Genomic DNA, 17,376 nt, shown 5'->3' on the forward strand with positions numbered 1-17,376 from the left:
TAAACTTGTCTGCTCTGTTTGGTTTTAAATCTAATTCAAGCAGGTGTTTCAAGCCTTGCTTCGTATGGCATCACTTGTCACTGGGAAGCTAGATTTTTCAGTGGTAGTTGGCAGCCAGGGGTTTGTCCTGAGATTTCATCATCAATGAAAGACATCTTTTGGGAGATAAACTGCTCTCTAAGCTTTGCTAATGTTGTAGGGTTTTTGAATCCCGAATACTGCAGCAACCTCAAATTCTTGTCTCGCAGGAAAGAAGAATTTTCATGCGGACACAGTTTAGTTTTAAAGTAAGACTTATTAGAAAAGCTAAGAAAGGAGACTCCCGCCCTAGTGACGGAACGGGGTTCTGAGATAGAAAAGACCAGTGAATGGGGGGTGTTGGGACCCTTTTAAAGCTTTAGTTCAAAGAGCCGGTTTTCCAAGGGCAAAGGAATTTCCTGGTCTCCAGGTATCTGCCTTTGCGACAAAAAGGACCAGAAAGGTGCTAGACAGGACATTCCAGGCCTTAGGCATCTGCGTATTACTTCCTCCTGTCCTCCTTTCAATGATAAGGAGATAGGCCTGAGACCCTCCTACACAATGGCTGGAGGTAATGGCTGGTGCTTCAGGTGGGGAATTGATATGCTAATAGCACCCTTGTCCCTAGGAAGAGACTGCTCTGGTGAATTTAAAACTTGGTGGGGAAATTCCCTTTTATATTTGGGAAGAAAAATGACTTGGGGACCCAGAATACCCTAACTGCCTACCACCCAGGCTAACTCCTCACACACTAATACAAGTGTGCACTCTAAAGCCTTTTTGTTATTTTCAAAGGAGTGCTTTGGAATTTAACTCCCATGGCTCTCTTGCACACCACTGTAGTTGCCAGAGTTAAGCCAGAACCTCAAAGACATTTGTTATCCATGTAAACTTACAGAGTGTCATTTGAATGTTCTGTATCTACAGCATACCTCCCCTTCCTCTGATGAAAAAGTCTATTTAAAAATTGGTAGGAAAATATTTAACATAATAAGGTGATGAGTCAGTTCTTAAAAAGCTAAAAAGGGAAGATGTACTTAAATAATGCACCTTTTTAATTTTTAGCTACAGCTGACTCATGACATATAATGTATTCTGCTAAGTTCAAAGTTTCCCCTTACAAAGAGAGTTTTATGAAACAAACTCTTTTTCAGACCATTTTTACTTCAATTATAGTAGCAGGTTTTGGAGTTTAAATCATTAACAACCTCTGAGTGAACTTTTATCCAAATGACTGCAAGTCACAAAGCGACCAGTTCTCTTTCACCAAGCACCTTTTGTGCCACAGTGAGACGGTCCTTTTCTATTTTTTCTCCCCTCTTCATGTTTCTCTTTGAAGAAATGTGTGATTTGTAAAGTAATGAAAGTGTGTTTCGGTTCATGAAAACTGCTATCTCGGGCTCATCAGGGGACACTGGAATTGGTGCAGCACAAACTTCATATACCTGCATTATTGCAGGGGGGGAAAAGTGGATCTCAGAAGTCAAGATTGCTGTGCACACTGTAGGCGTTATCAGGTAGCAGTTCTAATCACCCATCAGGGGTGACCTAATCTTATTTTTCCCCCTTGGTCAAGGAGCTGTAATTCTCATTTAGGCAGTATTTTTTTTTTTCCAGTTTTAACTCCACCGGACACTCCAAAACGGAACACGTATGCTTGCTAGTCTCCCAGCGATCGCCTTCACCATATGTTAATATCTTTTAAAAATTTTTTTAAAGAATTATTTTTTATGGGCATGTTTTTGGAGTGTGTGCGTGGGAGAGTGTAACTCCCAGACTTGAGGTGATGGGGCGGGACAGATCCTTTTCTAAGTGACAAAAGCCTGGCAACGTTTCCACCAGAACAAAATGCAGAGGAATAAACAAAAGAAAGTTCAGAGCACAATCTCTCTCCTCTTCCCAAACCAGTTTAAAAAAATAAATAAATGAACTAATCGTGGTCGAAAAGAGTGGGAAAAACTCCCCCCCCCCTCCTAGATGTGGTGAGTAGCGGGATAAATTCGAAGAACTCCATCCCACCCCCCGCGCGCGCGCGCGCCCCCGAGTCTTTCCAGACAGAGCGGTCGTAAATCTGAGGCTCCGGCAGCCCTGGGAGCCTTAGGGCACCTTCCTCTTTGCTCTGTGTGTGTGAGTGTGTGTGTGTGTGTGTGTGTGTGTGCGCGCGCGCGCGTGTGTGTCTAGCTCTGGCTCCTTCCCTCAGTCTGTGCCTCCGTGTGTGTGTGTGTGAGTGTGTGTGTGACAGAGAGAGCGCGAGAGGAGAGAGAGAGCGAGGAGAGAGAGAGAGCGCGCGAGCGAGCGAGAGAGCGAGCTGTGAGCTGTGCTGCCGCCGCCGCTGCCCTTTGATCCCGACATTAGTGTTAGGGGCTCGGAGACACAGAGAGCGGCCATAGACACCGCCGTACCGGCACTCATTTATTTATACCTCCCATCACACGCGAGCACAGGACACACACACACTCACACCTATTAGATCCGTTTCCATTGAAGAATATTACGCTCGGGGACAAGCCAGGTGCACGACCAAAAATTAAAAAAAAAAAAAAAAGGAAAAAAAAAAAGAAAGGAAAGAAAAAGAAGAAAAACCCCTCTTCTGGCTTCAGGAAACCAGCTTCAACCCATTGCCCACACCGGAGAGAAGGGGTTTCCCCCTGCCCGCCCGCCCCCCAACTACCTCCCCGCTCCTGCCAGTGTCTGCCTCTCTGCCCCCACGGGGGTTTATTTGATCTCACATTAACCAAGGAGGAGAATGTGAGAAAAGGGGGAAAATGCCCAGGAGGAAGCAGGAGCAGCCCAAGCGCCTTCCCTCACGTAAGTCATCCCTTCTCCACCTCCTCTCGTGCCATTTTCTCGCCCTCCCTCTCCTCTTTCCCCTCCGCAGCCTCCTCCGTTGTTTTCGGCATTAGTTTAGGGTTACAGAGGTGAAACTGACAAAGACACAGCCCGGGTTACTCCTCGTTTAGGTCTATGCTGAGGCAGCCATGTTGGTGATGATCAGCCCCGTGCCCTTTCTATTCTCTCTCTCTTTTTCTTTCTTTCTTGCACCCCCCTCCTTTTTTTCCCTTCAGATCGGGCTCCCCCCTCTCGTCCCCTCCCCCTCCCCCTCCTCACTCCGGGTTGCTGGGGGAGGGGGCAGGAGAAGGGAGGAGGGGAGTAGTGTGGGTGCCGGTTTTTCTTTTTCTTTTTTTAAATCGGAGGTTGGCGGGGGGGAGGTGGGAGAGGTTGGAATCTTTAAAAAAAAAAAAATTCCTGGTGGATCCCGGTGCCCGAGGGTGCTGGGGTCGGGGCGCGTGGAGGGCTGGGGGCCGTGACATGGCGTTTGGGGGGTGCCGGGGCTCGGGCGCGCGGCCGCCCTCAGGACTCGGGATCCGGGGAGAGGTCCGTCTCCGGCTAAAGGTTGCGCCGGGGTTGGTCGGCCCCAGAGCCGCCGGCGGCAGCGGCGGCGGCGGCGGCTGGAGCAGGAGGAGGCGGAGGTGGAGGAGGCGGCGGCGGAGGAGGAGGGGAGTCGGGGGCGGGCGAGGCGGGAGCGGCCGCGGAGGGTGTGGGGGCACCGCACACAAACACACGGGCACACACGCGCGCCGCCGGGCGGCTGCTCCCCGCGGCGCCGGGGCGAGGGGGCGCGCCGGGGCGCTGGCGGGGCGGGCGGTGGGCGCGGGCCGGCCCGGGGCCCCCGGGGCGAGGCCGGGCAGCAGTGGGCGGATGTGGGGTGCGGGAGCCGCGCCGAGGCGGAGGCAAGGAGGCAGGGCGGCCCGCGGCGCGCGAGGTCCCTGCAGAGCCGAGGGGAGGGAGGAGCAGGGCTCCTGCCCGCAATAAAATGCGGGGTCAGTTGGAGCAGACGGAGCCGGGCGAAGACTCGGGCTTTCAGACCGCCCGCTTCTCTCCGGAGAGCCCGAGCAGAGTCCAGGACTAAAGTGCATCAGGGCCCTCCCGGGCGGCGGCCACACACACCAACTGGAGACACACGCCCGCCGGCACGGCCCGGTCCCCGTCCCCTCCTCCACCCGCGCCACCGGGTCCCTCTCCGCCCGCCCTCCGGCTTTTCTTTGCAAGACTCTTAACTTTTCCCCCCCACACACTCCCTCTCCAGCTCCCCCCACTTCTTTTCCCCCGCCCCAATCTTTCTCCGCTTTTTAGTGTTCCGAGATGCTGCAAAAGCTAAAAGTGAAGGAGAAAGAAGCAACTAAAAATATCCCCCGGGGCCGCCCGGCTCCTTGAATGCAGGGAAGAGGGGGCAGGGGAGAAGGCGTGGGGCGGGGTGACGGGAGGAGGGGACGCGGAGCCGCCGGAGGGAGGGGTCCGGGGAGCCGGAGGGTCAATTTCTCCTCTCTTCTCTCCCTTTCCCCCACCCTTCCTCCCAACTCCCGCCCCGCGCCGCTCCCCTCGCCCGGCGGTTTGGCGCTGCTGGGAGCCGATCCTGCAAAACCCGGGCTGGGGGCGGGAGCGGAGCGGGAGCGCCCGGGTGTCAGGCCGACGTGGTCGGTCACCTGAAGTTCACGGAGGGTGGGGGAAGGGTTAAGGTTATGGTGTCTCGGGCGGCGTGCGAGCGTGTGCGTTTCCGCTGCAGTCAGGCAGCTCGATCCATCTACCCCTGGCGAAATCGCCGCGGCGGGGCCGGCCCGGGGGACCGCCAGGGTGGCGGTGGGGGCAGCTGGGGGGAAACGGCTGCCCCCACGGCTCCGAGTCGCCCTGGCCGCGGCCGGAGTGGCGAGCAAGGGCACTTGCAGGCAGTCCGCTCCGCAAACATTGCTCTTTCTTTTCCCCCTTCCCGGTATTCCGGAGTCGACGCACCAGGGCTAGGGTTGTGCTTTTTTTTTTTTTTTCTTCCTTAAAAAAAAAAATGCCCCTGTGCAGTCCTTTCTTCGCCTGCCCGCTAGAGGTTCTGGGGATATCACATATGTAATCTATATGCACATGAAATCGCTGGCAGGCGGCGGCGTGCGTGGGGAAGTGCGGTGCGGGGAGGGAGCCGGCGGCCGCGCGAGCGCACTTGGGGTGGCTGAGTGTGTGCATGCACTCGGCCGGCCACTCTGGGGGCGTGCGGGGGAGGCCGAGGAGGCGGGAAGCCTGGGGGCGGGGGTGGGTCGGGGAGGCTTGCCCTGCTCGGACAAAATGGGCTTCAGTGTTCCCGGCGAACTTGCCCTTAGATGGCAACTTTGGGAGTGGATGAGCTTGTGTGCGAAAACCAGGGCGGTGAGGTTATTTGGTCATTTTCCCCTTCTTCTCCTCTCCACCCCTCCTCCTCCTGCCCTTAAAAAAAAATGCTGGCGGGGTGAGAGGGAGGGTGGGAGAGGAGAAGGGATTTATCTGTTTGGGCTGTGACGGAGATGGAACGCCTTCTGTCCCGTGGTGTGGAACGCGGTCGGGCAGCTGCAGCCTGCCCTGCTGGTGACCTTGACCCTGACCTGCGGCCGACTACCCTCTCCGTCTGAGAGGAAATTCAGACTCCATTTTAGCTCCAGTGTGCGGTGGGCCTCCCTTGCGCGGGTTGGTGCCTGGTGATTAAGTTATGTTTTGAGAGTGGGCTCTCCCACCCTGTTCTCTTAATTGAATACTGTTATCCACTCAGGAAAAAAAAATCGCCTGCCTCTTCCAGTCACATAAAGCCACTTTTACCGAAGTAAGAAGCAATTACCTCAGGAAACACAGTCCCGCGTCCCTCCAGTGTTTAAAGGGAAGCCTGAATTTGCGAAGCTTTTCCATTTACCTTTCACTGAATGGATTTTGGTGGCCATGTGCTGCCTGCTTCCAGTCTGGTTTACACACGTTTTGTAAGCAGTTTGCATTTGAACTGAGTGCTGTTTCTGGGCAAACGGTGTATTTTGCAGTTCAGTCACAGTAACCCAGGGCTTGCTAAGTTCTCAGGGAGACTTGGAAAAACTGGCCATTGCTATCGATGTCATGAATCTTGGCTGGGAGGGGAAAAAAATAGTGTCTTCATTTGTGTTTCATGTGAAAGATGCCTAGTTGTACTCCTAGATCCCCGGTCTAAGGCTTACCGGGTGTTTGTTTGTGTATGCAGGAAGGATTTGTTTGCAATAAACTCTAGCAAGTCTAGGGATTAAACTGGCCTGAGAGGAGACCTGCCAGTGTTTTAACAAGTTATGGGGGCAGAGTTAGAAGTTGACCCTAAAGGAAAGGAGTGATAGGTGTAACGGGGTGGAGGACTTTGCCCAGCTGAGTAAATTCAAGAGTGATTAACAGCACTATTGGTATTGGTTTAGGAATCCACACAACCTGCAGGGGGTGCAAAAAAAAAAAAAAAAGCCAGAAGAAAGAAAGGAAGAAAGAAATTAGTGAAAACTGAATGCACATAAGGTGTGGAATGGAATGCCCTGTTTTCTCCCAGCCTAGTCCCCTCCCCACCCCCAACACACACACCTGTAGCCATATAACTAGGATTCTAATGCTTATACTGTCCCTACTTGGAGACCCTTTCTGTGTGTTGAGCCCATCCCTGCGATATGAAGGGTGATACTGGGCAGGCACAGACTGGAGGGACAAAGCCCGCAGCCCTCCCACTGACAGCACAGACTCCAGGGAACCTGGAAGTCCCACCCGTGAGTGGATAAGTCCTGGAAATCCAGACTGGCCCTTGGTATTATCTGATACCAAGTCTGGAGTGAGCCTTGGCCCCTGGCACTGAGTCCCAGCAATTCCCCAGACTGTGCTGCCGTCTGCTAAGGTTTCCTAGCTCCTTCTGTTCTGTGAGACACCCCAGGGACCGTTCAGAAGCGAATTAGCTTTGGAGATGGGTGAGCCTTTAACCTGACACTGCTAACCTAAGCCTTGGGTTTCTGATTTAAAATTCTGCACGGTCCGTTTGTCGTGTGTGTGTGTGTGTGTGTGTGTGTGTGTGTGTGTGTGAATGTGAGAGAGAGGAGAGCTGTGTGGGTGTTGCCTCATGTATGTTTATGCAGGCTTACGTGTGTTTAGCTTTATTATGTGGGTCTCATATATTTACAGGAAAAAAAGAAGTTGTCCTGTCCTATAAGATTGAATAATTGCAACCCACTGCCTACCAGTGGAGGAAGTTCTGTATGAAGTTGTGGAAGTGGCACTGTGCACAGAGCGCTAACCTTATAGCAGGGAGGGGGTGCGCATATCGTTGAGGGGTGACTTACAAATCAGTACTCCTCCTGAGGAGCCTGCATCTTGTCCTGGAACCTTCTTCAGTATTTGGGGGTCTCATTATGACTTTATTACCTTGGACTGTTTTACAAAAGTTCTTTCTGTAAGCACCCATATCATGTAAAAAAAAAAAATGTCCTGGAGACCCTTCGGACTACACTACATACTTACCTTGGTGGAATCCCCAGCTGTCCCACATAAAGGTGTTGGCTGGAGAAGGAGGAAGAGAGGAGAAGTGGCACTGTGACAGTTTGCTGAGGCCCAGGCCCGGGGACCTTTGGCACAGGCTCCCATTTGGGATCATATGCTGAAGAGGGGGAGGAAAGGCGAGCTTTTCCTTCGGTTGCATCTGCAGAGCTTTCTACCGTTGTTGAGCAACATCTTTATGATTTCCTCTTTTGCTTCACCTTACCTGCCCACGAATGGGTGTAGAGCCAGTTTAATTTACCTCTGGAAGTGTGTCCATGGCTGTTCCTGAGCAAGAGTACAAAAGAAGTCAATGACAGTTGTTTTAAAGTGTGTTTGTTCATTGTTCACCCAGTTGGCGGGCAGGACCACAACAGGTCAGTGATTGTGTTCTTTCTTAGCAAAACTTTAAGAAAACTCTCTCTTGCTTTCTAGTAAAATTGATGACTGAGAGGCAGTAGGACCCTGTATTCTGACGATTTTTCTGAATGTCTGGATGCCTGATAAGACCAGTGGAAGATGTTACTGTGTCTCCTTATTCAGTCTTACTAATGCTTGCCATGGCCAGGCAGTATCTCGTTACTAATGGAGGATGGGATGGGATGTATGGATGTGGGGGCAGTGAAGGGGGTGGGAGAGTGAGACATTTTGATCTGAAGCAGAAACATATTGCACTGATCCTGTCAACCAGGGCTAATGATTCTGAGATACTAAAGAGCAGTCCGGGTTGATGCCAGGCCATAAAGAACGTCCACACAGTCTTAATACAGCAAGGCAACGATCACCAGGCTTTCCTGTTAAAATCGGGATGATAGTTCCAAATCATATTCTTGCTAATGCTTCCAAATAGTTTCTAATGATAATAAAAAATATGACTTTTAATTTATCTGTGTGCTGCCGTCTCACTCCAGGGATGACACAGCTGGTGTGAGAAGACAAGTCTCTCAACACAAAGTGTTAATAAATCATGCTGGAGAAGTATAAATTGGACAGCTTTCGGCTGGTGTCAGGGCCTGCTGTGTGTTTGAGATGTTTAGGGACTTTGAATGGTCTCTATTAGGAGAGTTCCAAGGGAGGTGGCATAAGTGTCTGTCTTGTGAGGTTTGTGAAATGAGGTGGAGAAAAGTGTGGACACACCTAAGAGAGTGTGTGGGTGCAATGACCAGGTTGGCTTCTCCTGGGAATCAAAAGTTGGCTTAACATAGAATTCCCATTGCTATCAGCATATTCTTATAACACAGTTTGAGGTAGAAATTCGTAGTACCTGGCTGGGTTGGTAAGCGCATTGGTTCAATAACCCTGGTTGTTTGGATTCAGGTTTTGTCTGGATGAGTTAAATTTTGCACAGGAGAAAACCTCAGCCAGTATCACTTACCATGGTCATCTATGTGCAAAATGGTATCTGTTGATGCAAAAAGGGCAAGGTGTTTTAGGCTATTTGGCCTCTATGACTGGGTCATTTATGAATGATAGAAATTTATTGCTTTTCTGGAGGTGGGGAGGTTCAAGATCAAGATGTCAGCAGATTCAATGTCCAGAGAGAGCTCATTCATTCCCTCTTCATGGTGATGCCTTCTTGCTGAGTCCTTCCTTGGACCTCCTTGATGAGGGCACCAGCTGTCCATTAGGGCACTGCCTTCATGACTTACTTATTCACCTTCCAAAGGCCACGCTGTTTAATGCTGTCACATTGAGGATGAAGTTTCAACATACGCATTTGTGTGTGTGTCTCTGTTTATGGGGGAATGCATTACCATTTAGGTGTGTGTGTGTGTGTGTGTTTATGGGGGAGTGCATTACCATTTAGGTGTGTGTGTATGGGGGGAAACCACAGCCAACAGGATGAAGGAAGTGATGGTGGTGCCCGCTGGCCTGTAGCCTGTGCTTCTGTGACAGGTCACTAATGCCGTCTGCAAAAGCTGCAGGACGTCCTGTCCCCAAACCCAGGTTACAGTCTCCTTTTACCCTCTGTTTGAAGTTACCATGTCTACCTGTATTCTTCATTTTAATTCTCTACTGGAACACGAGACTAGAAGGAGGAAAAACAAACAGAACAAGCTTAAGCTGATCTCCCCATTCGGAGTGATATATTAGTAATTTTCTATAATTTAATCAGGCTGATTGCAGAAAAAGATAATGAGAGTATGACCTACAAAATAGGGCTTTTGGGTGCATTAAAGAGTTCCTTGAATAGGTTTTACAAGACCATGGGCATTTGGTGAAATAAAAGATTTGGGTTCATGTTATTGGAAAAGAAATTCAAATGAGTCCTGGTTAGAATTGAGATACGGGTTTTTTTCATCATATTTCATTGCTGTTTTGGCTTCTTCAATGTACTCCTGACTAATGTTTTGAAGGGCTGGAATCTTAATGGCGAAGCTGTGTTCTCTTTGGGGTGGACTCTTCTCTATCTTCTGTCCAACTCCGTTTGGAGTAGCTCAGTAATTCCTACCATCTAGGCCTTGCGGTACGAAATACTTCATGGTTCACGGTAGCCGAAATGCTTCTGTCATCTTTTATAAGGAAATAATGTGCGAAGCCCAAATTTTAGAAATACCTGAGAGTGCATGATGGACTGAAGTTTTAAACTGCTTTCTCCCTTCTCTTTGGGAGCCAGTTTTCTGTTCCCATCCTCTCTCTGTAAGTTATCATTCATATATATATATATGTATGTATATATGTATATATATATAAAATGTAAAATATATATGTAATGTAAAATATATATATAATATTGAGGATTAGTGTCTGAGCAGAGGCTAAAGCAGGGGATTCTCTCATGACTTCTCCATTTCTCATGTACTCACCTGGGTTAAAATTACTGTAGCAAAAAAAATTACTGTAGCAACAAGGTAGTTTCATACATTAAAATTGGACTTGGGCTTGTTACCCATCTTCAACTGCATGGGTGCCTATTGTAGTTCCTTACATAAAAGTCAGCTTCACTGTATATGCACACACAGAGGCTGCCCTGGAGCCCATTTTCTCCAGTGTGCACCCATGATCTGAGGTCAAAATGTGTCCTTTAGCAACTCCACTTTTGCCAGAGTGACGGAGAGTCGTGTTCAATGCAGCAGATTCCATGTGCCTACAGAGGAGCTGATTTCCATTCCCTTCCTTCCAACAAATAACCTCTTACTACTTTTCTTCTCCAGAGTTTACAAGTGACCATGGCTTAGGTACTCGATGCTTGTGTTTTTTTTTTTTTTTAAAGATTTATTATTACTATTGGAAAGCCGGATATACAGAGGAGGAGAGACAGAGAGGAAGATCTTCCTTCCGATGATTCACTCCCCCCAAGTGAGCCGCAATGGCCGGTGCTGCGCCAATCCGAAGCCGGGAACCAGGAATCTCTTCCAGGTCTCCCACGCGGGTGCAGGGTCCCAAAGCTCTGGGCCGTCCTCGACTGCTTTCCCAGGCCACAAGCAGGGAGCTGGATGGGAAGTGGAGCTGCCGGGATTAGAACCGGCGCCCATATGGGATCCCGGGGCTTTCAAGGCGAGGACTTTAGCCGCTAGACCACGCCTCCGGGCCCTCAATGCTTGTGTTTTAAGAACCTCGAAATTCAGCCAAGTCTTCTCTCCCAGCAAGGAATAAATACATCCACCTGCTTGGAGCCTGAAGCCTGGAAACATAACCCCTAAAATAACATCTCTGCATGGGTCGGAAAAATGGTTAGAGCTCCATTAGGTCTGACGTGTAAAGGAAAAAAGAATAGGTGTGTGAGAAGGAATGATGGAGCACTCAGGTGAATTGTTCGAGTGCTTTGTAGAAGCTGGCCTTCCAAAGGGGCCTGGAGTAGGCCAGGATCAATGATCTTTTCCATGGCTGAGCGGCATCACTGTACCGATTTGAGCTTTTGGAATGAGCCAGTATACTTGTGGAGGGTGATGGATTTGTCCAGTTGTACAATGCTGGTATCTTAGGTTGTCTGGCAGTGTTGTTTAAAAGCTTTTTTGTTTTTAGTGAGAGGGAGAAGTTCTCTTTTCCTTTTACTGAGAGTCTACTGCAGGAGTCCATTGTAAGAAAAGAGCTCAACTACCTTTGAAATTATACGGTAGCAGTCAAGCACACAAACTGGCGCCAGGCTCCTCACATCCCTGCTTGGCTACTGTCTAGTGGGCTCTTGTTGGGCGCATTCCTTATCGCCCCGTCCTTAGTTTCCTCATTTTAGTGGCATAGTTCCCGTCACAAGGAGTTGTTATGAGGATTAATTGAATCCATTTATAAATGTAAATATTATACATATTCAGAAAATCACACCTAATTAGTGCCTGCTGCATAGAAACAGCTCAATAAAGAGCACCTATTATTAAGTGTATGAAATACATTTCAGTTTGCTTGTGTTGTGATTAGATGGTGGGCCTTTCTGACCTAGAACTTTTTGGTAGTTTCTGTGCTTTTTAATTTAATTTTAATTTTAGTTTTCCATAGATCTCATTAGAGTCATGAGTAATAGAAACAGGATACGGTGAGATTCTTTTACAAGACTATTATTGTAGAGCTTGATTAGCACTGGTTTCATAGACCTACAATATTAGGCTTTTACTACAGGAACGAGTTTTTCTGGTTTATATGATTTGACCTGAATTATATCTAAGGTATGTAGTAATCATAAGCATTATGACCACATTTTGCTATAAAGTGAGGATAGTAAATATTCCTTCAGAGAGTTACAGTGAGACTCAAATGAGAGAATCGGTGTTTAATAAATGTTTATTTATTCATTTATTCAATAGACAGTCCACTGATTAAAATAACCTAGGGGAAATTTATATTAGGTTTTCCATATGTTACATGGGCAATTCAAAATTTGCCTAGAAAGCAGGAAAGGCAGACTCTGCTGCTTCTAATCACAGAGATTCAATATGAGAAAAGCCATTAAATAAATCTAAAGTGAAGGACTGAGTGTGTGTTTGTAAAAGACAGAGAGGGAAGGAGAAGAAAAGAGAAGGGAAGAGGGAGAGAGTGTGTTAGGGGGTCACAAACTGGTGCCATCCTGATGTGTTTTGCCCCACACAATATGCTTTAAAGCTTGAGACAATATTTTGGACATTTGGAGGTTTTGCATAAAATGTCCAGTTTTCAACTTCTTTTGAAAGGTTGGCAGCACTGAGCCCACCTCCGCACATGGCAGCCTTGCGCTGTCTGCCTTCCCTTGGCATGTGCTCGTCCATCTGCCGTAGTCCCTAGCACTTGGCCATCATGTCACCGTATGCACCTGCCCGCCTCCCTCAGGTGTCCTACCTCGGGGTCTCTGCAGTCGTTTGGATTAGAGACTGTTCACTAGTCCTTTGTCTGCAACAGGTGTTAGCCATGACATGAGAAAGTTAGCTCTGATCTCTGCCTGATTTTCTCATCTAGAAAGGAGAGGAAGTCTGTAGGTCCTCTGGGGGCTAAAAGAGATCATATGTGTAGACATTTAGACTTGGTATATAGTATGTGCACATTATGCACTGGCTGTATTAATACACCTGAGATGGGAATGCAGTCTAACAGAGCGCCTCAGTAAGATTGCTGTGCAATTAATCAAGACCAACTATTGCTGTCCATTGGTTTGTGATTGCTATCAACTACCCCAGTGATTTTCAACCTTGCCTGCATATGGGAATCACTGGGGAGATTTAAAAAATAAAAATAACCCTAGAGATTTAAGTTTAACTGCCTCAGAGCGGAGCCTGGGCATGGACCATGGAAACAGCTCCCCAAGTGATTTTTAATGTATAGCCAGGTTGAGAACCTCTTGAACTGACCAACCAGCACTTCCACCCTGGGGTGATATCATTTCAGCCAAAAATGACGACACAGGAGGCTGAGCCTGGGCAGTTTCTTAACAATAATCTGTTGGATTTTTTAAAGCCCTAAAATTAAGCTCATAGACTTTGGTCATTGACTCTTTCTTCTTTGGGTTAGAAACCAGGGGCTCATGAAAGCCATCTATACAGACAGGAGACGCGATTCCAGTCTTTCCCACCCTACTTGGCTATCACCAAGACTTCCCACTCTCTTGGTGACCTGGGACCCACCCTTTACCCTCTGTGTGCTTAAGGTGCTCCATGTTGTAAAATGGGTAATTGCACATGACCCAGTGCTCGCACCAATGCAGTGCTTTACTGTGCATGAAACACTTGCAGTGTGATCATTTGTGTGCGAGGTAGGCCAGGGAGGGCTGCTTCTGCCACAGATTGGACAGAAGTGGAAACTGAGTCACAGGGAGGGCAGGGAGTTGGCTCAAACTGTGTTGCTAAGAGCCTGACCGTGGATGCCTCTGGAGGCCTGGTGCAGTGCTAAGTGCTCTGAGGTCTTCATTGATGGGCTCTCACTTCCCAAAGCCATGTCTTGGCCAGTTGTGGCCAGAGCTGCCCAGAGACCCTGTGCCAGCAGGAGGGACCTTTGGTACTTGTGGAGCACACTGCCTCTGGAATTCCTGAAAACTTGGCATCTCTTTCCTCAAAGATTTGCCATCTAGGGTTTTGACCTTACACTACACAGAGGGTGATAAAACAGAGTCACATGCAGGGATGCTTTGAGGGGGAGGGGGGCAAATTGCGTGCTCCATATGGAGAATGATGCTTCGGGTAATGGTGCAGAATTAGGCATCATTTTCTAATATGCAGTCATTTGGGCCTACTTGTTAACCCAACAGTCCCCTCTAGAGCATGAAATATAGCTGTATTTGAGAAGAAACGAAGTGTGGGAGACCCTTCATTTCAAGAAACATTCCTGAAATGTGGTGTATGATTTCTCTCGAGCAAACCTGAAGCTTATAAGCTTTATTCAACCTTGAGAGAGAGAGAGGGAGAGAGAGAGAAATTGAATTGTAGTGAACTACTTTCTGACATTGATAGGAAGAGAGAAATCTCATCATCTAGAAGTAGTGTGTTTGGGCTGGCTAGACTACTAGATCATAGTTAAAGAGATGCACTTGGACATGAAGGCTCCACAAAGACTTGTTGATAGTTAAAAAGTAAATAGACACAAGGAGAGGGGGAAAACATGAGTAGTTTCAATATGACATGAGTGTATTCCACAAGGCAAGCATAGGTACTAACTTTTTATTCGTTCCACTTAAAAATCCAGATTAGCTTTAATGATAGAGTAGTACACATTTAAGTATCAATAATTAAAATTGTGTGTAGATGTTTAAAATGTGAAAATCCTCTGATCTCGGCTTCAACCCCAGAGATATTTACCATTCATCAACAGGTAATATTTAAAATTCAGCCATGACTTTAAAAATGGATGCATTTCAGCAGAGTTGGTCAGGGTAATTGAAATACTGAATTCTGAGCAGGAGCACATTGTATTCTTATAAACTAATTAGATCACATCTACTGCATAGAATCCCAGATTGGAGGGCCCAGGTTTAAAGGGGGGAAATTGATAAACTGTTTATCAGCAGGGAGACAACCTGAAGGTTGTGGGCTCTTGAAAGCGTCATACAGGGAATTAATTATTGAGGCAATTGGAGGCACTTGTTGGAAGATAAAGGTGGGGAGGAGATGGGTAAACATTGTGCATAGTCAAATGTGTAAAGTTCTGTGAAGGAGAAAGGGAATAAAATCTCATCTTGCATGTGATTACTGATATTTCGTTCATGCATACATTCACTCATTCTACCAGCAGCAACCAAGTGCATGTGGTCAGAGGTGAGAGATGTGTAGAGTTGAACAGACCATGGTCCCTGCTGTCTAGGAGCTCAGAGCCAAGAGGGTGGAGAAAGAGATGGAAACAAATAATTGAAAATCAGTGTGCTAAGTGTTTCCATTGATTCATGAAATACAGAGCAGAAAACAGAGACTGGGACCAATAGGCTAGAAGTTATAAAGGAGATAAACTTGATTTGATAAGATAAGGACCTGTTGAATAAATAAAACTGTCCGAAAATGGAACAGAAGGTTTTGTGTTTGTGAAGCAGCTGGCTCAACCACCTGCCAGCAGTGATTTTTCTAAGGACTTCCAGTTAAATGTAGGGTGACACGAGGAGGAAGAGTGTTGAACACTAAAATTGTGAAATAGTAAGACAAAAAATTCTATAGAGCTCCTAGGCCTCTTTTCTGTTATAAAGTAGAAAATCTGTTCCGTCTTTGAAAACAGTGAGCTGGAATTGGGTGCCATTGGGAAGTTAGGGTAGATGGCAGCACACATGGTGGTCAAGGTAGAGCAGTGAGGATTTCCTGGATGGTCAGTTGCACTCCCTCCTTGGTGCCCGTTCATCAAGCAAAGCATTAGAGCTTTTACTCAGTTCTTTGGAATTCTATAGAATGCAGTCCCTGCCAACAGTGCTTGGAGACATTGACCAAAAAAGAAAAAGGAAAAATCCACAACCATCATAGGGGGTAAACACAGATCAATGTGCTGACAAGTGCAAGTGATGTATTGTAAGTTTGGTCTGTAAGTGTTTGGGGAAACATAGAGTGAAAATGGTGGTTTTGAAGATTTTGCAGATGAGTGACACATATAGCAACCTTAAGGAAGTAATGGAGTTAGGTCTTGAGAAAAGAGAAAACATTGCTATCAGAAGAAATGACCTGAACCAAAAGAGATTGAAATAAACCAGAATTCAACAGGAGCAACTAAGAGAACCAGGTAGAACATCTTGGTAGTGTAAGGATAAGTAACAGGCAGGAAAGATTAGGCAAGAGCTAGCCTAGGTGGTAAAAGTTTGGTTGCCAAAAATAGTGCATGGGATACAACTCAACAAAATCATCTGTGAAATGTGATAGTTTCTTTCACTATAATGAAAAGGGGGATGGAGGATGATGGCCTAAAGGAAGAAGTGGCCTTTTCAAGTAGAAAGGCCAGTGAAAAGCCAAGCTACGATGGATGGCAGTGGACTGACCTCCAAAGGTGCCCGTAGGATAGAGCTTTCCCCTGTGTTGGGCTTCTTAGGGCCAGAGCTGCAGCCACTCAACTAGCCCTGCCCTCCTACCCCTCCTCACTTGTTTGCAAGAATAATTTGCAAGAAGCTGTCATGCAAGGACTCCCTTTGCAGGTCAGAAAATATGTCCTCTTTACATAAAAAATGAAGCCCCAGTCTTTGTTTATGGAAAACAAAGAAACCCCAGTTTGTCTAACAATTAATGTGGTATTAATGTAATATATATATGATAAGCGACCACCTGGTCCAGCAAGTTCCAGTAGCGGTGGCCATGTTTGTGTGCTCTTCTGCTACCCTGTCCCCAACGAGTTCTGTTATCCCAGACTCTAAGGTTTCCTTTGGTTTTCTCTGTGGATTCATCAACATAATTTAATTTTGCTTTTCCCTGGTATTTATAAATGTGGTAGCATCCATCAAGTATTCTGCACTCCTTTATTCAACCGTTGCTTTTCTGAGATCGTCCCCTTGTATGCGTGTTGCTGTGGTGAGTTCATTCTCACTGCTTCCTAGTGTTATCCTGTGGAAATATATCACAATGGATGTTTGCTTTGCTTCCACTTCTTGCTGTTATGAACAGTGTTAACATAAACGTGCATGTTCATTTTGGCCTGAGTGCAAATTTCTCTCACACAATGGTTCTCAAACATTTTGGTCCCAGGACCCTTGTGCATTGTTGAAGATCCCAGAGGCCTTATGTCTATCTGTAGCATTTTAGAGCTTCAAACTGAGAAATTAGCCATTTTATTATTAAAAAGTGATTTTGATCCATTATGTGTTAACAGAAAATAGTACACTTTTAATAGAAACTATATTTTCCAAAAAACAGTTAATGAAAAAGGTGTGATTGTTGTATGCTTTTGCCACTCTCTAATGCCTGGCTTAGTCATAGACTATATTTTTGTATTTACAGCTATATCCACTCTATTGTCATCTGTTTTGATAGAATATATGAAGAATATCTAACTTTACAGGCATTTTCAGATAATTATGGATATTCTTTGATACTTCACGAAGGCTCAAAAAAGAAACGGTTTCTTAAATGTTAGTTGTGATGTTCAATCAAAAATATGTCAGTGAACTTTTTGTATTCTGTTACTTACATTAAGATCTATTGGTTTATCTTGTATCTTGAATGGGTCATCATGCAAGTAACAACAGACATT

At 46.8% G+C, this 17,376-nt stretch overlaps 1 protein-coding gene across 6 annotated transcripts in view; it reads left to right on the forward strand.

The window, feature by feature from the left end:
• Positions 1 to 2,299: 2,299 nt before the first annotated feature.
• The window catches only part of ZNF827 (zinc finger protein 827), a 172,670-nt gene continuing 157,593 nt past the window's right edge, over positions 2,300 to 17,376 (forward strand). For all 6 annotated transcript variants that reach the window (XM_058666793.1, XM_058666794.1, XM_058666797.1 and 3 more), the window contains exon 1: positions 2,300 to 2,826. In XM_058666793.1, the coding sequence (XP_058522776.1) occupies positions 2,784 to 2,826 (43 nt within the window). In that variant the 5' untranslated portion in view covers positions 2,300 to 2,783. The remainder of the gene's footprint in view (positions 2,827 to 17,376) is intronic.

Source organism: Ochotona princeps, chromosome 7, assembly GCF_030435755.1.
Source record: "Ochotona princeps isolate mOchPri1 chromosome 7, mOchPri1.hap1, whole genome shotgun sequence".
In the NCBI taxonomy this organism is placed as follows: domain Eukaryota; kingdom Metazoa; phylum Chordata; class Mammalia; order Lagomorpha; family Ochotonidae; genus Ochotona; species Ochotona princeps.